We start from the raw sequence: 26560 nt of genomic DNA on the forward strand, positions 1-26560 counted from the left end.
AGGAAAGGAAATGAGTTTTTAATGAAATAGAATATTTCCAGGCATTCCTGATAAAAAAGACTCAAAACTGAGCCAACATTTTCAAATGGAAATGGAGCTACCAAAAGAAACTAAAAAGGTATACATGTTTATGATGAATTATTCACATGTCAACAGGGATGATAAGAAACAAAAGTCTCAGAACTAATATCTTTAAAGGTCAGAGAATAAGTTAAAAATGACATGGTCTTTGGATGATTTTTTTCTTAGGAAAAGACACATGAAATGTGTAAGGGACAATACTGAAGAACAAATGAGAGGAAGGAAAATCACTTGCATGATACAGATGCAGATAATGAAAAGTTTGTGGTTGAAGAGGAGGAAATGGAAAGGAACAGGAATCCCATTAGTCTTTTATCTGAATCAAACAGGAAAGATAGAACACAATTACACACATCTCATTGTAGAAATACTTTTAACTCAAAAGGGAAATAAAAGGAAACTGGGACAAAGGGAGGCATTTAAAATCATGATCACAAGTATCAGGAAAACTTTTTTTTACCACTATTATGAAGAGAGCCATAAGAACAAAGAGAATAAATATAATGACAAAAAATTCAATTAACAAATGTTTGTGAATGTACCTATAAAATAGGAGAATGAATTAAAAAACAGAATCTTTATCAAAAACACAATTGAAGTATAAAGAAAAAATTGAAATACTTTGTTTCACATCTTTTAGGTACTCCTGCAGTCCCTTTGGCCAGGATTATTTTTTTCCCTGATTGTAATGGAGAAATATTAGGTTTTTAGGTTTTTTTCCAATAAAATTGAGATTAAGAAGCCTTTTTCTCTTCTATTTCATAGTGCTAGAAATGAAAGTTATTTGCAATAAGACAGGAAAAAAAAATTGAGGTAATAATATAGGCAAAAAGATAACAAAACTATTGCTTTTTGCAAGTATGATGATTTTTTAGAAAAACCTAAAATTAACCAAGAAATTTAAATAACAAATCTATAAAAATTATTAGCATTCCTTTGTGTTGTTAAGAAAACCCAGGAGGAATAGTTAAAAAGTGAAATTCCACTTAAAATAACTACAGAAGCATATATTTGCAAGTATGTCTAAGGTGTACCCAGGAATTATATTAAATTAGAAAACATTTTTTACAGAAATAAAGACCTAAATAATTGAAGAATTATTTAATTGCTTTATTTGTTATCATTAATTGCTTATGAAAAGGTCATCAATATAATAGACACTATCCCAAACATGCCTATGCTAACTTACTTTTTCAATGCAGTCCCAATTGAACTACCAAAGAAATATTTCGTAGAGCTAAAAAAAAAAATCATAATGAAATTTGGTGCAAAGGAATAAAAGATCAAGAATATCAAGGGGAATAATGAGGGTAAAAATTGAGAAAGAAGGGTTATCAGTACTAAATTTCAAAAAACTACAGAGCAATAATCATTAGAAGTGGATCAGTGGAAGAGATTAGGTATAAATCAGGCAAAAACGGAAGAATGTATTGTTTGTTAAATTCAAAGACCCAATTATTGGGGAAAGGACTCAACTGTTCAAGAGAAACTGTTGGGGAAACTGGATAGCAAGCTGGCAAAAATGAGGTTTAGACTAGCATCTTACAGTAAACTAAAATAAGTTTCTAAAGGATACATGACCTAGACATAAAAGGTCCTATCGTAACAGATTAGTGGAAGCAGGGAAAACCTTTTAGTTAGGGAAAGAATTCATGACTTAGCAAGTGACAGGAATGGGCACTTTTGATTATATGAAACTTAAGTTTTTGCTAAGACATCTAAATATATCAGATTAGAAGGAAAAAGACTGGGGAAAATAGTTTGCATTAGTTTTCTCCAAGTTATATTAGAAACTGATTCACATGTATAAGACTTACAAATCATTCCATAATCCATAAATAAAGGATATGAACGGGTAGTTTGAAAAGCAAGAGTCCATACTTTAAACAACCACATAAAAAATTGCTCTAATTAGAGAAATGCATATTAAGATAACTTCAAGGTTCTACCTCATAACCATCAGACTAGCAGACATGAAAAAAAAAAAAAAAAAAAGGGAAATGATACAAGTTGGCAGGGTTGTGTTATATAGTACATAGGCATGTGGAACTTTGATTTGAATGAATGTAGAAAGCTGTTTGGAATTCTCCTGTTCCTGACCTGGGTTTAAGTCTGAACAAGAAAAAGTGCTTCTGAACACTGCCCTATCAGCATGCTGAAAGCTTTGCTGTCTTAGAGCTGCAGAATCATGAGCTCCCCATTGGTCTGAGATTCCTGCTCCAGCTACTCTGCATCCTGAGGTAGAGTTGGAGGGAGGTCCTGTGGTCCTAGCTGCAGCCTTCCCCACCCATAGATTCAAATGCAGAAAGGCTTTGAAGTTTATTTTTCTATTTGTAATGAGCTCGTTGTTTAATGGAGAGGTGATGAGAAAGAGGTTAGTGAAAGAACAGAACACAAAAAAATATTTATACCATGATATTACTCCAATTTTCAATATAATTTATTCTATGCAATGGTTAGTCTATGTATTTCAGTTCCTTTTAATAGGTAACACTTCTCTTTGCTATTATTATTGTTTACACTGAATGGGTAATAGTTTAACAGATGAAAGTACTGTGTTAAAAGAGGTAAAGGGAGAATGGTGTTTAAACAGAACAGTGGAGTTTGATATCTTAGGAGAACAAGTGAGACCAACATGGCCAAGTGTCAGGAAGTGGTGCAGCCCAGCTCTTCTCCATAAAACTCCTCCATGCATCTAAGAAATGCACTGATAGATCTCCAAAAAAGTTCTGCCAAGTCAGTCAAGTCAGCATAGGAAAATATATATTAGGGACACAGAGTTCAGTTAGAAGTTGCTCATATGTAGAGCACTCCAGAAACCAGGGATAGACTGTATACCAGGGCAAGAGGAAATCCCAGACTCATCCTTAGATTCTATCAGCCCTATAGTGCTTCAAATGGCAGGTATGGAAAATCAAAGAAGAAATTTAAAAAATTGGAAATAAGAAAACTATTGAGCAAATTAAAAATTGGAACTGCCTTATAGAAAAAATAAAATAATATAAATAAATCATTGGTTAATTTGATTTAAAAAAAAAAAGCCAAATTGCCAGTATCAAACATGAAAAAGGCGAATTTACCACCAATGAAAATGAAATTAAAGCAATTATAAATATCCAAATTAACAGAAGACAACCCCATCTTAGAAAAAGAAACTGAACAAGTCATCACTAAATTCCCTAAGAAAAAGACCTCAGGGATAGATAGATTCACAAGTAAATTCTGCTAAACATTTAAAGAACAATTAATTCCAATACTATACAGACTATTTGAAAAAAATAGTCAAAGAAGTCCTACCAAATTCCTTTTATGAGATAAATATGCTGCTGATAACCTAAATAGGAAGAGGTGAGAACAAAGAAAATTGTACGCCAATTTCCCTAATGAATGTTGATGCAAAAATTTTATATACAATACTAGCAAAGAGATAATAGCAATATATCAGAAAGATCATATACTGTGTGTATGGTAGTTAGAACAGGAATTACAGGGCTGGTTCAACATTAGGAAAACTACCAGCATAATTGACCCTATCAATAACAAAAGCAATGAAAATCATAAGATTATCTCAGTAGAAATATACAATACTCATTCCTATTAACACTAGAAAGCATATGAATAAATGGAGCTTTTCTTTAAAATAATAAGTAGAATCTGTTTAAAGCAAGTATTAACTATAATAGGATAAGTTAGAAGCCTTCACAGTAAAATTAAGGATAAAGTGAAGATATCCATTATCTCCACCATCCTATATATTACTGAAAAAATGCTAACTAGAATATTGAGAAGAAAAAGAAGTTGAATGAATCATAGGCAGTAAAGTAAGAAAACAAAACTTTCCCTTTGCAGATGATATGATGGTATACTTAGAGAATCAACTAAAAAACTAGTTGATTGATATTAGCCGCTTTAGCCAAGAAAACATTTAAATTTTTTTTTCTAGATATACATGTATATTAAATATTTAAATACACAATTCTTTATGAATCATGTTGAGAGAGAAAGAATAAAAGGGGAGGACCATGAGAGGAAAAAAAACAACAGAAAAAAGTGAACATAGCATACGTTGATTTACATTCAATCTCTGTAGTTGTTCTTCTGGATACAGATGGTGTTTTCTATCCAGTTTATTGGTATTGCCTTAGATCAGTGAACCACTGAGAAGAACCGAGTCTTTCATAGTTGATCATTGCACAATGTTGCTATTGCTGTGTACAATGTATTCCAGGTTCTGCTTATTTTGCTTAACATCAGTTCATGTAAATCTTTCCTTGCCTTTCTATAATCAGCTTGGCCATCATTTTTTATAGAGCAGCATATAATATAATATATATATATATATATAATATAAGAATAATAATGTATAATGTAAAATAAAAATAAAATAATATTAATTATATAATACATAATAATTATATATAATATATAAAATTTTCCATTTCCTTCATATACCACAACTTATGCAGCCATTCCCCAAGTGATGGGCATCTACTCATTTTCCAATTTTTTGTTACCACAAAAAGAGCTGCTACAAACATTTTTGCATATGTGGGTCCTTTTCTCTCCTTTATGATTTTATTGGGATACAAACCTAGTAGTGACACTCCTGGGTCATAAGGTATGCATACTTTTATAGGCCTTTAAGTATAGTTTCAAATTGCTCTCCAGAATGGTTGGATCATTTCACAACTCTACTTAAAATGCATTAGTTTTCCCAAATCCCCTCTAACATTTATCATTATCTTTTCCTGTCTTCTTAGCTAATCTGAGAGCTATGTAGTGGTACCTCAGAGTTGTTTTAATTTGCATTTCTCTAATCAATACTGATTTAGAACATTTTTTTATATGACTATAGATGGCTTTAATTTTAATTTCATCATCTAAAAATTGTAACTAGCAAAATTGCAAGATATAAAATAAGCCCACATGAAACATCAAAATTTTTATTATTAAGAAAGTCCAGCAACACGAGTTATAGAAATTCTACTTAAAATAACTGTATACAATGTAGAATTACCTGCTAAAACAAACTCTGGAACTACATTAACACAATTGCAAAACATTTTTCACACAAAGTCAGATCTAAAAATAGCAATTGTTCATGGGTAAGCTGAGCCAATATAATAGAAATGATAATTCTACCCAAATAAATTTACTTATTCAATGCTATACCAATCATATTACCAACAAAATTCATCTGAAAGAACAAAAAGTCAAGAATATCAAGAGAATTCATAAAAAAAAAAAAGTGAAGGAAGATGGCTTAGTCATATCACATCTCAAACTAAGTGGAAATCTGCTCAGAAATAGAATGGTGCCTCAGAGGAAGAGATTAGGTGCACAAGACACAGTAGTAAGTGACCATAGTGATCTTAGTGTTGGATAAACCAAAGATGCCAGCTTTGAGACAAGAACTCATTATTTGGCAAAGACTTATAAAATTGAGACACTAATGCATTGTTAGAGTGTAAACTCTATGATGGAACCATTCTGGAGAGCAACTTGGAACTATGCCCAAAGGGCTATAAAACTGAGACAGCACTCTTTGATCCAACAATACCACTTTTGGGTCTATATTCCAAAGAGATCAAAGCAAAAAGAATCTATACAAAAATATTTTATAGCAGCTCTTTTTGGGGTAGTGAAGAATTGGAAAAGGAGAGGATTTCTATCAATTGGGGAATGACTATTGAATTATATGAGAAATAATGATCAGACTAAAATTTCAGATAAACCTGGAAAGATATACATGAATTGGTATAAAAAAAAAAAAGTGAGTAGAACCAGAAAAGTATTATAAACAGAAACAGCAGCATATTCATTGATTAACTGTGAATGATTTAGCTATTCTCAGCAATAGTGGTCCAAGACTTTGGTTGAAAAATGCTCTCCACATCTAAAGAAAGAACTGATGGAGTCTGAGAGCAAGAATTAATAGAGTCTGAGTACAGATTGAAACATACTAATTTTTACTTTTGGTTTGGTTTTTTTGGAGGAGGGCTCTGTATTTTCTTTTGCAACATGGCTATTAACTTCTTTACTGTCTCAGGGAGAGGGGAAATGAGAGGGAAAGGGAGAAATTTTGGAATTCAATTTTTTTTTTTTAAATGAAATGTTTAAAATTGTCTTGTAATTGGGGGAAAATAAAATATTTTAATTTTTAAAAGGAATGACAAGTCTGAACTGGTAGCTTTGTCACTCACTAGTCTATTCTGGCTTATCGACCCAGGTCAACTTCTGAAGGAAACCTGTGCGTGAGTTTGGTGTTATCAAATAGGAAGGCCCCAGAAGTTCAGGAGCCAACAGCAACTGTAGGGCTTAGATGTCAAGGACAGTTCATCCTGGAGAGGAATAATTAGAGTAGGATCCCAAACCAAAGTGGAACTTGGGATTTTGCCACTGAGGTACAAGAGTTTTCCAGCCAATTGATTGGCTAAGTCCAACAGCATCTGGTCTTGTTCAGACCTAAACCCAGTCCAAGATCTTACAGAATTCAAACCAGAGAGACAGCTTATCAGGCTTTGCCGTACATAGATCACTCTGACACTGAAAGCTTCAAGGTCCCCAACCTGGCCCTGAGATTCTGAACTAACAAAACACTCAGTATTCTCAGCAGAGCAACAAGACCAGCCATTGGCATCTAGAGAGAGAACTATGGAGACTGAATGTGAATCTTTCTCATGATATTATTTTCCTTTTTGCTCTGATTTTTTTTCTTGTGCAACATAACAAATATGAAAATATGCTTAAAAGAATTATACTTTTTTTCCTTTTTTTTGTTTTTTTTTGAATATAATAATCTTTTATTATTATATATGCTTTCTTGAACTGGGAATTTGTTATATATTTTGAATTCTCCCTAATATTCTTTTAATTTTTCTCTTTTTCTTTTTCTTTTTTTTTTCCATCTTAATAGCTTTCTATTTTTCCAAATATAGACAAAGGTAGTTTTCAACATTCAGCTTTGCAATATCTTGTGTTCCAAAATTTTCTCCCTTCCTCTGGCCCATAGACAGCAAGTAATTCAATATAGGTTAAATATGTGGGATTGCATGTTTAACCTATTCAGATTACTTGCTATCTTGACAAAAAGGGAAATAAGAAAGGGACGGAGAATAATTTGGGACTTATGGTTTTACAAAAATGAATATTGAAATCTGTTTTTACATGTATTTGGAAAATAAAATTCTGTTGAAAAAAAAATTTTAGCCACCAAGATCATTTGAATTGTAGGGCAAAGTAGAAATAGAAAAAAAAAAAAATCTACCAGTCACCTCTTAAAAGAGAACCCAAAATCAAAATGCTCAGGAACATCTTAGCCAAAGTCCAGTTTCCAAGTCAAAGGAAAAAGTATTGCATACACCTAGAAAAAAAGAATTTTGAGTACTGACAAGCCATACATATTGGTATGGCAGACATCACTATAAAGTAGCAAAGAACTTGGAATACAGTATTAGAAAAGTTGAAAGATGTAAGATGTAAGCCAAAGAATAGTTGACTAAACGGAACATAATGCTTCAGGGAGAGAAATAGAAATGAAAAAGAGGACTTCCAAATATTTCTGATGAGAAGAATGATGCTGTGTAGAAACCTTGATGTCCAAGCAGAGGATTGCTGAGAAATCTTTAAAAGTAAACATAAAGAGTATCCAAGTAGACAACACCCAGGAGTAGTACTGTTATGTCTTGCTGATTTGTTTAAAAAAAAAAAAAAGAGAGAGGAAGGAAAAAGGCTAGGAAAATTATCTCTTGTAATCAAAGTGTAAGTATAGATATCTGTAAAACAAAAAGGAAAGGTGAGAGGAAGCAGTTGACACTTAAACCTCATTTAAGCTGGTCAAAGGAAGGAACAATACATATACATTAGTTTCAGCAATACATTTCACTTAATTGGGAAATGAAGAAGGTGGGAGAGGGGGGATATGATATGTGTGGTTAGATGGGGGGGTATATATATAGAGAGAGCTTTTTTGATGTTGCAAAAAATGGGAATCTGAGGAGGTATCCACTATATTATGGTATATAACTATAATGGAGTATCATTGAATTGTATTCATCAGTGTGATAACCATTATTAATAATAAAACATACTAGAAATGAAGGATTCAGAATGAACATTTGCCCGGGGGGGGGGGAATGTAGTCAATATGGAAATTCATTTTCATTGATTATACATATTATATTTTGGGTCTTTTTTTCTTGTGTTCTTAATTAATGGTTGGTAGGTAGAAGGTAGGCAGATTTTTAGGATGGAAATTGAGGTAAATGGAAAAGCAGCTACATGTAAATGTACTTTTTCCTAGACATTTGACAACATATGAGGAGAAACTATAGTTTGAGGAACGGTCATTTAAGTGAAGGTGTTTTTAGGCTAGAGGGGACCAGAGCCGTGTTTCACCACAAAGTTCTCCAGGCAAACTTTAAGAGTTTTACTTTTTTCTGTTTGAGGCTGACTAAAGCTGTCTCCTACTGCATCTTTAGATGGCAGTTGATTGCCTTCCTTTATATGCGTGTCCTTATGGAACTCAGGTTGTCAGAATATAAATGAACATTCCATATTACATTCTACTTTTTTTCCTTTTATTACTTACCAGCTCTGAATCTTAAAATTTCACTATTGAACAGTACTAAATTTGTTATTAGATATTAGAATTAATACTGCAATGTGCATCTAAACTACATCTTAAAAGCTAGTTATAATGATCTTTTAATTTTCCTCCTTAGCAGTAGTACTTAAGAGTACAGATCTTAAATTTTTAAACCAAATTTTGCCATCAATTAATTTAATTTTGCCATTGACTAACTTAATCATGTTACATCTGAGAAACCATGTAACAGTATGTTTTTGTATAGTTAATATGTACTGAAAGTAGTAGATGTCAAGGTTTTGGAGATCTTAATAATATGAGTAAGTGGTATATTTTGACCTAAGTTTCTCTTGATTTTGTCTAGGGCAGGTTGGAAGACCGGAAGCCTTTAATGGTCTTGTTTGGAGATGTTGCCATGCATTATATTCTCACTGCTGCTCAGTAAGTATCTTCTCTTTCTAAACAGAATGTTTTTCTAAGCCTATTGATATTGATCTCTCCTTATTAAAATACTACATGTCTGAACCCTTTCTTCCCAAATGCTGTTTACTAGTCTACTATGTATAGTATTTATTTAAGAAAACAAAGCAGTTCAAGGACAATAGTCAGAATTTTTAGAAAATTCAGTGCTAAAAATAGGTTCCAATACTTGTAGTGTTCTTTGTAATGCATCCTTTGGTGTGTGTTATTTCTTCTCAAACTTTCCATCTTTTCAGGGCTCTTTACTCTGCATCCTCCAATCTCTCATGATCCATTAGTCTCTTAATTTTAATAAAAGAAACCTGGAATCACATTATGTCAGAACTTCAGGCCCAATTGGACATTATCCCTTTATGATGCTTCAGTAATGTAAAATATTGTCCAAAAACAGAGTGTGATTTCAACTATGGACCCTTGCACTTTGTAATTTTTAGTTGTCACCACTCCTCTCTTCCAGGGGTGTCTCTGAGTCATCTCTACTTGTCATCCAACATTTTAAAGCATAACTGTTGTTTATAGACTCATGTCCCAAATTATCAGTTTTGAATGAAAAAAAAAAATCAGAATTTTATGATTGTCAAAAATAGAAAATGTAATGGATGGACTTTTGAGAAGTGTGGTTTTATTTAGCGAACTTATTTGTTTCTTTTTCCTTCCTTATTTATTTCCTTGTTTTTGTAATATAATTCATATGAAAGGGCAGAAAAATGGCCATTCTTATTTATGTTTGTTTAATGAAGAATCCCTCTGTCATAACCATAGAGTCTTTCCAAACTCAGACCTCTTTCATCTGTTCTCTCTTAGGACTGCTGATGGTGGAGGCCTTGTAGAAAAACACTATGTATTCTTGAAGAGACTTTGTCAGGTCTTGTGTGCTTTGGGCAGCCAACTATGTGCTTTATTGGTAAGCATTCTGCAAGGACCATTGAAGTCTGAAGGATTTGGCAACTTTTGAGCATTCAATAAAACTATTAGAGATAGGGACTTAGAAATTATCTCCCTTGATTTATATGTGGTACTGTAGCCATTAAACTGAACTTGATATGGGAATATAGTCCTATAGACTATGTTAATGTCTTTGATTAGAATAGGATTTGAGTTTAGGATTTCTTTTAACTATTAAGTTCCTAATGGACAGATATTGTACACAGTTGTAATATTATCATATGATTATGCTAATTTATCTTTCAATGATGTTGTTATTGTGTAACTATGCCTTGCCAAATGAAGTTAAGTTTGACGTTTTTCAACATTGTAAAAGCACAAAGAAATACTTTCTAAAACACTGGTCACTATATATATCACTCCTTGTTGATGGCCTTATTTTAACACAGAAGCCTAATATGTGAAAAGAATATTCTTTAGGTTAAATGTTTATTACCTATTTATTTGAAAATGAAAGGCATAACCTGAGCAAGTGGAGAAAACTCATTTTGTGAGAAATGAGGACATAATGGTTGCTTTTAAATGTTCACCTTGAAATCCAGGACTCTGGAATGGTTTTCTTATTTGCTCTTAATAATCCATTTTTGTTCTATTTACTGTTAATAATGCATTTTTGCTCTAACTTGGAAGAGGTCAAGATAGAATTACCTTTTGATCAGAAATGGGAAATAAAGAATGAACTATTGGGTAATATACTCAAATGCTAAGACTCAGAAGTAAGAGTGAACCAAGTTTGGAAAATTAAGGCTTCATCTGGATTAAGTTTTCCTTTTTCTTCTAATTTTTAGTAGATTTAAAAAGAAAATTTAATGAAACATTCATGTCATCTTGGAAATGTCCCTGGTTCTTTAACTATATTTTCAGAGTTTGAAACTGTACTTTTGATTTTTTCTCCTGTCAGTAGCTTTTAATATTTTCCCAACAGGGGACTGATTTTGATATTGAAACACCAGCCAACCTTGGAAAGTACTTGGAATCTTTTCTGGCTTTTACAACTCATCCAAGCCAGGTTAGTAATATAAGAAAGGCAGAAAATACTTTAGGAAATAGAGCTTTAGTTCTGAATATAAATTATAATTTGACTCCTTAGTTCAAGGTAAAACATTGTAAATATATTTTGTAATTTGAGCAACTACACTTTCATATTTAAAATAAGATCATCTCCTGTTGCATGAAATGCTAAGTGAGACAGGTTGCGTGTTGGATATAAATCAGAAAGGCTTCGATTTCAGACACTATTAACAAATACAGCTTGTGGTGGAACCACATGTCTTAAATTGTAGAATAGCAATAATGATAACTGTAAAGTCTTCTTCAGGATTGTTTGAGGCTCAAATGAAACAAAGCTTTCAGCAACCCGTAAAAGCTCCTATGAGTGTCAGCTATTATCACCATAATAATTTTCTACTCTCAAGAATCAAATAAATGGCCATTGTAACTCCTTTGTTACAAAGTCTGATGTCTTTGTCAGGAGCTAAAAATAAGTATGTTAGTGGTAACTTTTTAAAATATATGTAGGGGTAAAAATTTAAACCCTATATAGATTCTGTTAAACATATAGATCTTTCAAAATGTTTTTTCTTCAGTTTCTGCGATCATCAACTCAGATTACTTGGGGAGCCCTTTTCCGGCATGAAATCTTATCCCGAGATCCTCTGCTTTTAGGAATGATTCCAAAATATCTCCGTGCTTCTATGACTAACTTGGTGAAGGTATATAACAGTAGTCGAATGTGGATTGTAGACAAATAACTGTAAAGATGTAAGATTTTTCACTGGAACCAACTACGAACCAGTATAACTTCCCTAGATAATAACATCTTCCTAGTTCCTCATGGAACGTCTTCCAATCTTTTTTAGTATCACTGTAGAGTCTCTGGCAAAGATTGCTTACCCCGCTTCAGTGGACAAATATTCAACACGTCCCCTTGGAATTATTAGTCATAAATACTTAGCAATTGATTGTGCTTGACCACGACTTATTAAAGAATCAGTGAAAGGGCTTTTTCATTTAAAGGTCCAAGCCACAAAAATTTGCTTTAAAAAATCCACTAACCTGAACCATCAAGCTATACTTGTCAACTTGAAGGTACCTCTAGGAGCCTTCAGCAAGTTTTAAGGAAAACATATATTTGCCCATTTGTTCCTTCAATAACTTGGTACTTGATATTGAATATCTTCTTAGACTCTGATTTAAATTTGCCCTTTAAGGGGCAGCTAGATGGCGCAGTGGATAGAGCACCAGCCTTGAATTCAGGAGTTCAAATCTGGTCTCAGACACTTAACACTTCCTAGTTGTGTGACCCTGGGCAAGTCACTTAACCCCATCCTCAGAAAAAAATAAAATAAAATAAATTTGCCCTTCATCCTTGAGCTTTATAGTCAAAGGCATTAATTATTGATTAGAATTCTCCCTAAGGAACTAGAAAAAGAATTTTAATATTTCAGACCTTAGATCTAGAAATGAACTATAGACTTGGGATATAGCAAAGTTAATAGTTATTGGGACATTATGTCTCTCTTCATTCACAATTTTAACATTGAACTATATTTCTCTAATTTAACAGTAGCATTTTTCAGACTGTTCCCCTAACATTTTTCTATGACCCAGAGGGCTGAATCAAAATTCACAATGTCTATTTTCATCCCCTACCCTTGGGTTGGTATCTCTTTCAGATTGGCTTTCCCTCTAAAACAGATAGCGCTAGCTGTGAATATTCTCAATTTGACTTTGACAGTGACGAGGACTTCAATGCCTTCTTCAACTGTAAGTGATTTTGGAATAACTTCCTTTTATGAGCCTTAGGATAATATTTGTTATGTTATGTTTGGGCTCTTTATCAGGAGGATCTCTAAATTCTCAACATGGCTTTCTGTAGCCCTAGATTTCACACTATTAAAGGGTTCTCAAAGTGCTGTCTTCCAGTATGTCCTATCTAATTTTCTTTACTCTCCTGTAGTTAAACTCTATTTTGCTTAAAAATGATATTTGTTATGCTATTTGATATCTAGTTCCTTTTCCCAAAACAGAAGAAAGCCCATTATTTTTACTATAGCCCACTCCTAGTCTATTGTAGTCTGCTGCCTTTCTCATATCCATAAGAATAGGGAACAGATGTTAGGTTGCCACTTAGAGAACCCAGCTGCTAGTGTTTTTGGATTCATTAATTCATTGAGCAAACATATAGTCTTATGTACAAATCACTATATGTGTGGAACACCAATCTTACTTCTTATTAGGAAATAGGTCTGATTTCTCTCATATTCATTGGCAGCATTCAGAGCTCAGCAGGGAGAAGTAATAAGGATGGCCTGTCGCCTGGACCCCAAGACTGGTTTTCAGATGGCTGGGGAGTGGTTGAAGTACCAGCTGTCAACACCTGTGGATACTGGGCCGATGAACTGTAAGTCTGATTTTTAAAAATGTTTTTGTTTTGTTTTGTTTTGTTTTTTTAATTGCTAAATATTAGTGACAGGGTGACAGGGAAAATGTTAGGCTAGAACTGTTTCTTCTAGATTACCTCTGATGTTTCCTACCAAGCTCTTAAGTACAGTTCTTAGGGAATGTTAGAATACTTTGTCAGAAATAGTATTTCCTATTTCTTAGTACTACTCTGAGGGTTTTTCCTTTCCATCTGCTCATCAAAGTTGGCTGATATTTCTACACTGAAACTTCAATCCAGTTGAAAGAGAAAAAAGATTAATAGGATTGAAAGCAGAAAAATCTTAGTATTCATAACTTAATGTCCTAAAAGCATTTAATGATAATAATGATAGCTGACAATTTTATGTTATTTTAGTAAAAAAAATTTTTTTTGATTGGTTGAGTAAAGTTGAAAATTGCTTTATGCATATTCTCATTTAAAAGAATAGTTCCACTAATATACCTTTGCAAATGAATAACCACTAAATATAAATTTATTTGAATTAGAAGGTTCTTATTAAAATGTTGTCTCAATTTTTCTTTAGTTGTTAAATCAGTTTTCCTTTAGTTTTTTTTTTACATTGGTTTATAACAAACTCCTAAGACTTAATAGCTTTTGTAACCTTTAAATAACATTTGAATATTAAAAGAGATGAAATTCAAAGATTGTTAATAAGTTTTGATTAAAAATAGGTGAGAATGGGGCAAAAGGATGTGGATGAATTCATATAAATCCATCACTATTGAAAAAAACCTTGAAATTATATTAAATCCCAAATTAATTAATCAGTTGCTTGTATAACATATAAGCATTCATGAAACAAGTATTAAAAGCCAACTATATGCCAAACACTACTAGAAGAAAGGAAATCTGTTATATTATGTTTCTTTATCTGTAAACTGGATTTGGATTAGATAATATCAAAGCTCCCTAATTTTATTTATTAGATATTTCATTGTCCTATTCTCTTTATACAGCTAGGACTGGAGAAGGCCTATGTTCAATCTTCTCTCCCTCTTTTGTACAATGGGATGCCATGACTTTCTTTTCAGAAAGTGTGATTAACCAGATGTTTCGAACATTAGATAAAGAAGTAAGTAGCTTGTCCCCATTGGTTGCATGATTTTAGAATTATCATAAACTCTCTGTGGGAAAAGAGGGTTGGTGACTTAATCTGTTCATCTATCAAAAGTAGCACTCTTATCATAAAAGCCCCTAATTTTAAACTTAACCAGATGCAGGTATACAGGTAGTGAGATAAATAAAACCATAAACCTGTGGCCCCAAAGGTTAACTCAATTCCAGAGCAGGCTCTAAAGATCTGACAAAGCTCCACAATAAGTATTCATTTTTTCAGCAAATTTTTATTTATAGCACATGTTGTGTTCAGAGAACTGGATGGGACATTTCAAGGGATACAGAAAGGAGATTTAATCCCTGTCTTTGAATAACTTACAGTCTAATTGGAGGTAGAAAGCATTCAGAGAAGTACGTAGTCATATAATTCAGATTTATATAACATTATGGAATGTGTTGAGTGACTTAAGAAAAATGTTCTGGAAAAGAAATCTTCACTTGTGTTATAGATTTTCAGAGAAATGGGACCGAATTTCAGGCAATGAAAGCATATTAACAGAATTAAGCAAGATATGTAAAGGACAATAGCAAAATTGATCTATTAAGAGCAGAAAGAATAGTTTATTAAGTAGCAAGTTACAAAGTTGGACAGGTATGGGAGGGTGGAGATCTTTCATGTTAAGAGTAAGAAATACAAATGTGATAGATTGGGCAGGAGAAATCACTGTCAATTCCTAAGTAGGGGTCCTAGCAATTGTATACAAATCATCTAAGGTATTTAACTTTAATTTCAAAGACTTTCAAGGTTCAGCTTCAGAGTTGGGCAGGTTGGACAACTAGGATAACATGGATAACATGTCCCTGTGGTGGGTCTTAGAACCCATCTGGTATTGCCTTAAATCAACAAACAGTATAGTAGGAAGAATATTGTATTAGGAACAATTGACCTGCGTCCAACTTTGTCATTTATTTACTTTGTATCCTTCAGCAAGTGGGATACAAAGTAAATAAATGGCAAAGTTCTGACTTCAACAAGTGATTTGACCCCAAGCTTAGTTTCATCATCAGTAAAATGAGGAAATTGAATTAGAGGATTTAAAATTTTCTTTTATATTTTTTACATGTAAAAAACAATTTTTAATATTTTTTAACTCTTAAGTTTTAAATTTTCTCCCTTTTTACTTCCCTATCCCTTACCTTGAGAAGGCAATTTCATACAGATTGTACATATACAATCATGCAAAACATATCCACATTAGCCATATTGCAAAAGAAAATACAGAACAAAAAGAAAGAAAAAATTTTTTTTAAAATAGTAATATTATGCTTCAGTCTGCATGTAGACTATCAGTTCTTTCTTGGGAGGTGGATAGCATTTTTCATCTTAAATCCTTTATTATTGTCTGGGATTATTATATTGCTAGGAAGATCTCAGTCATTCACAGTTGGTTACTATACACTATGACTATTTCTATATGCAATGTTCTCGTGGTTTTGCTCACTTTACTTTGCACCAATTCATGTAAGTCTTCCCAGGTTTTCAGTCTGTCACAATCATATGTCACAACTTGTTTAGCCATTCCCCAACTAATGAAAATCCCTCCATTTCACTTCTTTACCACCAAAAATAACTGCTATAAATATTTTTGTACATGTAGATCTTTTTCTTTTTTCTTTTTTCTTTTTTTTTTTTTTTCAGCTTTGGAATATAGACCTAGTAGTGCTAGATCAAAGGATATGCAGTTTTATAGCCCTTTGGGCATAGTTCCAAATTATTCTTCCAAGCAGTTGGATTGATTCACCACTAAGGTCCCAATTTTTCCGCATCCCTTCCAATACTTTCCTTTTCTATTGCACTAGCCTATCTGATAGGTATGAGGTGGCATTTCAGAGTTGTTTTAATTGCTGAGAATAACAAAATCATTCAAAGCTAAGCATCTATAACATTGTTGTTATTTTATACATGGTACATTTCACTTTGCTTGAACTCATGGAACACTTTCCAAGTTTTTCTGATAGCATCCTGTGCATCATTTCTTATAGAGAAATAATATTCTTTCAGAATCCCATTCCATAATTTGTTCAGCCATTCCCCAACTGATAGACATCCCATCAATTTCTAATTCTTTGCCCTGAGAAAAGAGCTGTTGTAAATATTTTTATCCACATAGGTTTTTTCTCTTTTTTTTTTACTCTCTTTTGAGATTCATGCCTAGTACTGGTATTGGTAGTTTAAAGGATATGTGTGGTTTTATAGTCCTTTGAGCATAATTCATATCTTTTGATCATTTATCAATCAGGAAATGGCTCATAATTGTTTTGGGTTTTTTTTTTTTAATATAAATTTGACTTAGTTCCCTATACATTTGAGAAATGAGGTTTTCAGAGAAACTTGATTTCATAATTACTGTTAACTGTTTTTCCCCTCTATTTATTCTACTCTCTTTCTTTTTATATTGTCCCTCCTTAAAAGTATTTTAGTTCTGACTAGCCCCTCCTCCAAATGTACCCTCTCTTTTCTCACTCTTCCCCCCCCCCAATATCCTTTTCCCTTCCTAATTTCCTACAGGGTAAGATAGAGTTCTATACCTACATTGAGTGTGTATGTTTATTTCCTCTTTGAGCCAAGTCTGATGAGAATAAGGTTTACTCATTCTTCTTTTGATCCCCCTTTTCCCAACAATTTTAAAAGCTTTTTATTGCCTCTTTTATGGCAAATAATTTTATATCATTCCACCTCTCCTTTTCCCTTTCCCCCAGTACATTCCTCTCTCACCCCTTGATTTTATTTTATTTTTAAAATACTATCCCTTAGTATTCAATTCATACATGTGCCCTGTCTATATGCATCTTCTGTCATAAAAATGAGAAAGTTCTCATGAGTTACAAGTATCATCCTCTCATGTAAGAATAAATGCAAACAGATAAGCTTTATTCCGTCTCTTATGATATCCCTTTCCTATTGTCTCTTTATGTTTCTCCTGAGTCCTGTATTTGAAAATCAAATTTTCTGTAACTCTAGTCTTTTCATCACAGATGCTTGCAAATCCTCTGTTTCATTGAATATCCACCTTTTCCTTAAAAGTATACTCAGTTTTGTTGAGTAGGTGATTCTTGGTTGTAATTCTAGCTCCTTTGCTTTCCAGAATATCGTATTCTACAGCCTCTTATATTTTAATATAGCATCTGTAAATCTTGTATTATCCTAACAGTGGTTATACTATACTTGAATTGTTTCTTTCTGGATCCTTTCAATCTCCTGATAGTTGGGAGTTCTGGAATTTAATTTAATATTCCTAGGGGTTTTCATCTTGGGCTCTTTTAGGGGATGATCACTAGTCTTTAAATTTCTATTTTACCCTCTGGTTCTAGTATAGCAGGACAATTTTTATTATTATTATTATTATTATTATTATTAGTTGGAAAATGATGTCCAGGCTTTTCTTTTTCTTTCTTTTTTCTTTTCTTTTCTTTTCTTTTCTTTTTTTTTTTAATAGATAGACCAATAATTTTTAATTGATAACTCCTGGATCTGTTTTCCAGGTTAGTTGTTTTTTATAAGATATTTCACTGTTTTTTTTTTGTTTTTTTTTTTCTTTCTTTTAGATTTGTTTTATTGCATTTTGATTTCTCATAATGTCATTAGCTTCCATTTGCTCAATTCTGATTTTTAAGGAATTATTTTCCTCTGTGAACTTTTGTACCTTCTTTCCCATTTGGACAATTTTGCTTTTTAAAGCATTTTCCTAATTAGCTTTCTATATGTCATTTTGCATCACTCTCATTTACTTCTCTTCTCATTTTTTTCCTTAACCTCACTTACTTGATCTTCAGAATATCTTTTGAGCTTTTCCATGGCCTGAGGCCAATTCTTATTTTTCTTGAAGTTTTAAATCTAGGAATTTTTACTTTGTTATCATCTTCTGAATGTGTACTTGGTCTTCCTTATTATGTCTTCATAGTAACTTTCTATGATCAGAAATCTTTTTCTGTTGTTTGCTTATCTAAGGTATACAAATCATCTTAAGATATTTAAAAATTTTGTATTACTTTAATTTCAAAGACTTTCAAGGTTCAGCTCTTTGTTAAAGTATGGTTCTGTTTCCAGGGTGGAGGGTGCATTTGTCCCAAGCTTCAGGGAACTTGTACAGCTATTTTCAGAGATCTTCTAGGGACTTGTACTGTGAGCCAGTATTGCTACCCAGATCTGAGTACAGGCAGAGCAACAAAGTCCTGCCACAGTGCCAGCAAAGAAGCCCCTGAAATTTCTTTCTAGCCAATTGTCTAGGTTCCTGTGGTCTGAGATTTCTGATGGTCACTGTCACTGCTTCTACCACAGCTCTGCTTCTGCACTGCTGTTGATTCAGTGACTTCCAAAGCCTAATCCTGAGCTGGGGCTTCTCTCATACCCTGGTGCAACAAACCTTTCCTGCTGAGTTGTCCTTGACCTCTGTGGGCTAAGAGCTCTGGAGATTGTTGCCATTGGTTCAGTTTCAGAGGCTCCATCACCTATCCTGGTTTCTTAGATCCCGGGCTGTACTGTCATGGCCTGCACTGCACTTGCACGCCACATCCAACCCAGTACAACAGATTCTTTCTGCCAATCTTCCAAGCTGGAAAATTGTTCCACTCTATCCTTTTGTGGATTCTGGGGCTCCAAAATTTGTTAGAGTCGTTATTTGAAAGGGTCTAGGGGACAACTCAGTTGAGTCCTTATCTTCACTCCACTATCTTGGCTCTACCTCCTCAAAAGGGAAAATTCTTAAGTACAAAAATTACAGAACATTATACTTAAATGTAATATATTGTAATTGTTGTTCTTAGTAAGTGGTAATGAGTTTATAAGTGTGTTGACTGACTTCTCAGACCAAATCTTATAGTGTCTGCATCTTTGTAGAGCAAAGGTCCAGAATCTTACTTACTATCTCAGAAATTTGATTTTATAAGTTTACTTACTCTTTTAATGATCACTTTAATAAAAAAAAATTAAGCAACTTTAAAGTGTATGTAAGAGAAGAACACATCCCCAAGAAAAACAACCATATGAAATTTTGAAGAGAAAGCAAAGTATTAGGAAGGCGCTGGATTTCATAATTTCATTCATTTTTGATACTCATAGTAGATTATTACTAGAAACCTTTATTCTTAGAATTGTAGAATCCTACTTTATGGATAGAAGGCCAAAGAATTAAGTGACTGATGGATAAACCTAACAACCTAAAAGCCCTCTTTAATCAAATTGTGTCAACATATATTGAAGTAAAAATAAACATATGGTAGACCTGAATGACTAAAGTACAGATGTCTTACTGTATCATTTTAGTCTACAACTGTCACCAAATATTTTTCTCCTTTCCTTCCCACCCTCTCTTGCCCCAGAACTCCCATTATCTAGTTTATGCTGTCAATTCTTGACTATCTATAGTGCAGTTTTATTGCTTATTAAAGCTCTCTTAAACTTGTGTATCTATAACTTGTGTTGAGAAGTCTTGATGAAACCTAACTTAATGGCTGTAATAAATAAACTTGGGCAGTTGTAAGGGGGCCATATTATTCTTCTCATTACAACAAATAAGAATACTGAGATACCAGAGAAAGAGGGACTCATGTCACCTTGGCTACTAATAAGTTTTATTAAGGTTAATTGGGTTGTTTAAGAGAATTGACTCACAAGAGGTCAATTGTCCTGAGCAAGTAGCAGGACAAAGTAACATCACGGAACCAAACCCAGACCATGTCAGGTATTATATGGAAACATAACAAAGAAGGCATAGTGTCCAGTCTGGCCCAGGGTCACATGCAAGTTTTCCCATAAGTTAGTTGGAGCTTCTTTTGTTTTTTACTTTTATTTAAGGTAGTTTACATATTCTCTGAATCTCAATGTCACACTTACACTTTGGCTCATATAACAGTTTTAACTCATATAGCAGTTACTTTAAAAGAAGACTTAGCCATATGCTCAAAGACATTTTTATGTTGCAGGAAATTCCAGTGAATGATGGCATAGAATTGCTGCAGAATGTACTAAACTTTAATACCAAGGATCCCCTCATCTTGTCCTGTGTCCTCACCAATGTTTCAGCACTCTTTCCATTTGTCAGTTACAGACCAGAGTACTTGCCCCAGGTCCTTTCTAAGGTAAGCAATTTCCTCTCTTTTTGAGTTTTACTTGCAAAATGAATCACTGATTTATTGCTTTTGAGGCATAGTCATAAACATTTAAAAAATATGTAATTAGCATTACGAATTACAAGAAAATGGTTTGGGGAGAAGGAAGAAGCATGCAATGTTATTATATAATAAGCAGCCATTTGAATCTTTTAGTTTTTGAAATCACATGAACTTTTTTTCTGTCATAAATTGCTTCATTGATACTTTGTGAATCCAAAACTATTATGTAATATTTTTCAATATGACTATGATTATTAGACAGTATGAGTAAAACTTAACCATAATGTAATGTTACTTTGTTCCTCTCATGAAATGGTTAGAATTTTTTATGCAACAAACATTTATTAAGTACCTAGCAGAGAGACAACTTATAAGCAAAGCACAGTTCCCACCCTCTAAGAATTTAGGATTCAGATTAAAAAAAAAAATTATCAAATACAAGTTCATTAAAAAAAAAAAAAAGTACAATGGAGGTTTATGGGAAGGGAGAGGCTAGAGAGATCAGATACAACTTCATTGGAAGAGGTGACTTCAATTTGAACAGAACCTTGAAATAGAGATAATAGGGTTGGTTGGATGGGGAAATAATTGTAAGCACTGGGAAAAGTATGAAAAAAGGCATATGGGGTTTTAGAGACAATCAATTTGATAGTGTAGAAATTATGGACAGTCATTATATTACTATGATTATTTGCATCAAAGTATCTGTAAACTTTCTCAGTTATTTTGGTGTCAAGTAAACTTCTAAAATTAGTCCATGATTTAAAACTCTGATGGCTTGTACTATGATTATTCTTTCATGTTATTCATTCTATAAATTGTCAAAAAATGTTGAAGGGGGGTGAAAGAAAATAAAATATGGACATGAATGCTAGGCTAAACAATTTAGACTTTAATTGATAGGCAAGGAAAACTGTTGAGAATTTTTTAGCAGAACTAATATGATTAAAGTTATGCTTTAGAAAAAATTAAAACTGGCAGTTTCCAATTACATTTTATTCTGATTCAGGCCTTGCTATGAAGTTTTGCTGGCTCTAAGTTTGACACTTCTAGTTTAGAGGTTGCAATGAAGCATGGACCACTGAGACAGTGATCTGATAGTCCTTGTACACTTTAAGAAGGTCATAAGTGAAAATGAGAATAATAAGGAAGATTTGTATGTCAGTAGAATTAACAGGAATTGCTGATATTATTAGAAAGGGGAGGAAAAAAAGAAGGAACAATGAGGATTGTTGACCAGGAAGATAATGGTACCATTTGAAAGGTAGGAAGTTTCAGAAGAAAGTCTCTGAATTCAGTTTAAGAATCTCTTGACTCTTCTATTTCCAAGATATATATCTGGTACTGAGAAATGATCATTTTCTTTCATCCTTTTAGTTGTTTTCATCTGTTACTTTTGAAATCATTGAAGAAAGTAAGGTAAGAGAGCATTAATTTTATTCGTTTTCCAAATCCTAAGAAGTAATATCTGTATTGATAATACTACATTTAATTAGCCTATCTCATAATGACATTTGTAATTTCCTTATCTCTGATTATGGAAGTTACTTCTCAGGTTTTGTGTACTGTCTTTTTTATTTCTTAAATCAACACAGGAAGCCTATATAAGTGAACAGTTATTTCCTACCATCTTTGTTTTCCTTTTTGTGATAGAGAACTATATACCTTGTTTAGGTTAGGAATACACAAATCAGAAAGTGTTTTTGAAACATTTTCACAAGTAATCTAGAGGCTTCTAAGATCAGGTTTCTCTCGAATAATATTTTATCCTACACAGTAGTCTTAAATTTCCTTTAGTTAATGTTGATTGCAAAAATAACATCATGCAAATTCGAATATAACTTTAAATTTAGAAATAAGAGAGACCTTACAGGTTTTATATAATTCAGCAGTCTTGTTTTATAAATTAGACAACTGAGACTTAGGAAGGCTAAGTAATTAGTTTAGAATCAAACGAGATAGAAAGTAGAATAACTTGGCTTTAAATCCAGATCCAATAATCCAAGTTCAATACTTTTTCATCCCAGGACCCCATTAGCTAAGGGAAAATGCTTGTGAGTTTTTCCCCTTAAAAAAATCAGGTTTGTCCAATTAGACTTGCCTTTTAATTTGTTGGATTTTTCCCTTCAGGCTCCCAGGACTCGTGCTGTGAGGAATGTGAGAAGACATGCATGTTCTTCCATTATTAAAATGTGTCGTGACTATCCTCAACTTGTGCTGGTAAGACTTGGAGCAAGGCCAAGAAGTTGTTCTAATCTGCTTTCAGTTTAATTTCACTCTTGTTTAATTATGGTCTTAAATATACCTCACTTCAAAGAAAACTCCTAAAATTTGGCTTGCTGTGGTTTAAAATATATTTTTTTTTCCTTCCTATAGAAAAACTTCTCTCCTTATCATCTTTAGTTCCATGTAAATGTGCACAGTCTTTGCATTTCTGTTTAAGACTTTTTTAGGTATTAAGTGTGTCCAACATGGCTCTCTTCAATAATGAGATGATTCCCACCAGTTCCAATAATCTTGTGATAAAGAGAGCCATCTATACCCAAAGAAGGGACTGTGGGAACTAAGTGTGGATCACAACATAGCATTTCCATTCTTTTTGTTATTGCTTGCATTTTATTTTCTTCCTCATTTTTTTTTCCTGTTTGATTTGATTTTTCTTGTGCAGCACAATAATTATAAAAATATGTATGCATATATTGGATTTAACATATTTCTACCATGTTTAACATATATTGGACTACTTGCCATCTAGGGGAAGAGGAGTAGGGGAAAGGAGAGGAAATTGGAACACAAGATTTTGTGAAGGTTGATGTTGAAAAATTATCCATGCTTATATTTTGAAAATAAAAAGCTTTCATAAAGAGGGGAAAAAAAGTGTGTCTAAATAAGATTTTTTTTTTTTTTTTTTTTTTTTTTTTTTTTTTGAGGCTAGGGTTAAGTGAGTTGCCCAGGGTCACACAGCTAGGAAGTGTTAAGTGAGACCAGATTTGAACTCTGGTCCTCCTGAATTCAGGGCTGGTGCTCTATCCACTGCACCACCTAGCTGCCCCTTAAATAAGATTCTTACTAAGAAATTAATCTCTACTCAGGATTATAAATTAACTAGACTTATCCAGAAATATTCAATATGTGTTTGTTTGCCTCCTAGTATGGGTATCAAACAGCATGATCTATGAGGTTTGTTTTTGTTTTTGATTTTTGGTGGGATTTTTTTTGTAGCAATATTGGTGTAGAAAAATTAGCCCAGATGGAATCAACAGCTGCCTGTGTTTTCACAATTACAAAGCATGGAAAAGTACAGGTTTTTTCCTGGGTAACACAGTTGATTTAATTAGAAAACCTGAGAAATACTGCTATAGAGATTATTATCTTGTAGATCTAACCTTCCTACAAGACTCAGGATTTTTCAACAGTTCATGGAACACAGTTTTTTATTAAGATCCTGGTTAGGCTCCCTGTTTTGTAGCCTTTGGATATCTGGCAATTTCTCCATAAAAAACAGGTCTGATGATTCAGGCCAATTGCAATGATCTTGTGAAGATGAAAGCCATCTACCCTAGAGAGAGAAATGTGGGAACTGAAAGTAGATCACAACGTAGCATTTTTACTTTTGTTATTTGCTTGAATTTTTTTTCTTTTTGATCTGATTTTTCTTGTGCAGCAAGATAATTGCATAAATATATATGCCTATATTGAATTTACATATATTTTTACTGTGTTTAACATATATTGGTTATTTGCCATCTAGGGGGTGGGAGGAGGGAATTGGAACACAAAGGTCATTATTGAAAAAAATTGTTTCTGAAAATTGAATAAATGAATAAAAATTTGAAAAAGAAAAAATTAATAAAAGCAGATTTCAGCTATTCAAAGAAAAAATTTGCTAAGGTCCTGTAGTAGAGCATGATTGAGAAACAAACCTCACTTTCAAGGAAAGGGGTGGTGCTAGGAGAGAATACTGTATACATTGTCAGACACACATTGTCTATTGCATAAATCTTTTTTCTTTTTTTTTCTTTTGTCAGAAGGAAGTGGTACCATGGGTGTGGAAACATTAGATGATATACTGTTACATTTTTACATTGTATTGATAAACTTTTTCTGTTGGGGGTTGGGAGCTGATGTTTATGCATACAGAATTCAAGAGGAAATCTAGGGGAGCTACACACATACATGTGAATTAAAATCTATTAAAAAGAAAAACTGAACTCTACCACCGTTGGTTCTTTCCTCTGTAATTATAGCCCAACTTTGACATGCTTTATAACCATGTAAAGCAGCTGCTTTCCAATGAGCTGCTCCTGACACAAATGGAAAAGTGTGCCCTTATGGAAGCCCTAGTCTTAATCAGCAATCAATTCAAGGACTACAAACGGCAGAAAGTTTTCTTGGAGGAGCTAATGTCACCAGTTGCCAATCTCTGGCTTTCTGAAGAGATGCAAAGGTATAGTTGATGCTATCTCATACCCTCCTGGAAGCTTATAAGGATAATAAGGAAACTGGAGGGGGAAATCCTTTAAAAACCACAAGAGAAGGAAAAGGCAGCTTTTTGGTTTCTGTAGGTAACTGCCATCTTAGAAATCATATTTTAAGGAGCGCATGAGAATGTATGATTAGGATAATGGCACTTAGGAGTTTCCAAATTCCATATTTAAGAGTAACTTGTAGTTGAGAGAAGTTTTTTTTTTCCAGGTAGTACAGTGCATGCACAGATGTATAATGTTCAATGCCAGGGGTGGTGCATGGTTAGTCTGAACTGATTATAGAGTAAGGTTTGCTATGCTTCTCTTGAGCTTTTATTTTTCACTGTACTTGAGAGATGAATAGCTAAGAAATTAACACAAGTATAAGTCACACAGATATGCACAAATGTGCATTTAAAAGGAAGATTCCCCATCTTTGATCCTTCTGAGTACATATTAAATATTAACAAAATGATTTAAACTTATTTGTACTCCTCTGTTGAAACAAACTCTTCAGTGAAAAATAACCATAACCTCTTCCTGTCAAAGAAAATGCTGACATCTGTATAATTCTAACATTGTGTGGAATACAAATTAGCAACCAAATTTTTTTGCATCCTCTTGGATTGAAACTATGAAAATACTGACTAATGTTCTCTCTCCTCTGTGCCCAAAATTCAGAGTGCTTTCAGATGCTGATGCTTTTATTGCCTATGTGGGTGCTGATAACAAAATCTGTGAACCAGGCTTGGAAGATACTAATGGTCTAAATCGTTCACGAGTAAGTAAAAAGCCTTTTCTGGGAAAACAAATTCTATACAATCATTGTGTGTGACTGTGTAATGCGTTCTTCAGTTTCACAATTCTGCTAGTCCTGGCCTCTCCCATTAACATTCTGGTAAGTGTCTTAGGAATATTGCTGCTGCTCTAAGCTGCTTCTTTCTTTTTAAGTGAGTTTTTTTTTTTTTTTTTTTTTTTTTTTTTTTTTTTTTTTAAGCTGTATTCATACAGTAAAATAGCTGGTTTTTAACTAAGGTTCTTAATAACACTTTAAATAGGAAGTTTCACAAAAATGAGTCAGAGATGAGCATGGAAAATTGATGGTCTCCCAGCCAACATTATTTCAGCCCCACATAAAAGTCTCCCTAACAGTTTGCTGGGGAAGGTAAATTTGTATAGTCTAGAAAAATATTAGGAAAGGAATCAGAAAACAAGAGGCAAAGACTTAGAAGAACTTAAAGTGAGTTTATGTGGGTTGGAGAAGTGGAATGTACCATGATGGGAATTTTCTTCCCTCTCTTGATGTTGCATGAGCTACTGACTCTTGTT

General features: G+C 33.2%; 1 protein-coding gene across 5 annotated transcripts in view; it reads left to right on the plus strand.

Annotated features, from left to right (window-relative positions):
• Positions 1 to 26560, plus strand: part of XPO5 (exportin 5) — a 58914-nt gene that overhangs the window by 15433 nt on the left and 16921 nt on the right. For all 5 annotated transcript variants that reach the window (XM_074310805.1, XM_074310804.1, XM_074310803.1 and 2 more), the window contains 12 exons: positions 9033 to 9109; positions 9953 to 10052; positions 11019 to 11102; positions 11680 to 11805; positions 12769 to 12859; positions 13368 to 13496; positions 14495 to 14610; positions 20577 to 20732; positions 22143 to 22184; positions 22896 to 22985; positions 25013 to 25212; positions 25913 to 26012. In XM_074310805.1, the coding sequence (XP_074166906.1) occupies positions 9033 to 9109; positions 9953 to 10052; positions 11019 to 11102; positions 11680 to 11805; positions 12769 to 12859; positions 13368 to 13496; positions 14495 to 14610; positions 20577 to 20732; positions 22143 to 22184; positions 22896 to 22985; positions 25013 to 25212; positions 25913 to 26012 (1311 nt within the window). The remainder of the gene's footprint in view (positions 1 to 9032; positions 9110 to 9952; positions 10053 to 11018; positions 11103 to 11679; positions 11806 to 12768; positions 12860 to 13367; positions 13497 to 14494; positions 14611 to 20576; positions 20733 to 22142; positions 22185 to 22895; positions 22986 to 25012; positions 25213 to 25912; positions 26013 to 26560) is intronic.

The sequence above is a fragment of the Sminthopsis crassicaudata genome, chromosome 4, assembly GCF_048593235.1.
Source record: "Sminthopsis crassicaudata isolate SCR6 chromosome 4, ASM4859323v1, whole genome shotgun sequence".
NCBI classification, from domain to species: Eukaryota; Metazoa; Chordata; class Mammalia; order Dasyuromorphia; family Dasyuridae; genus Sminthopsis; species Sminthopsis crassicaudata.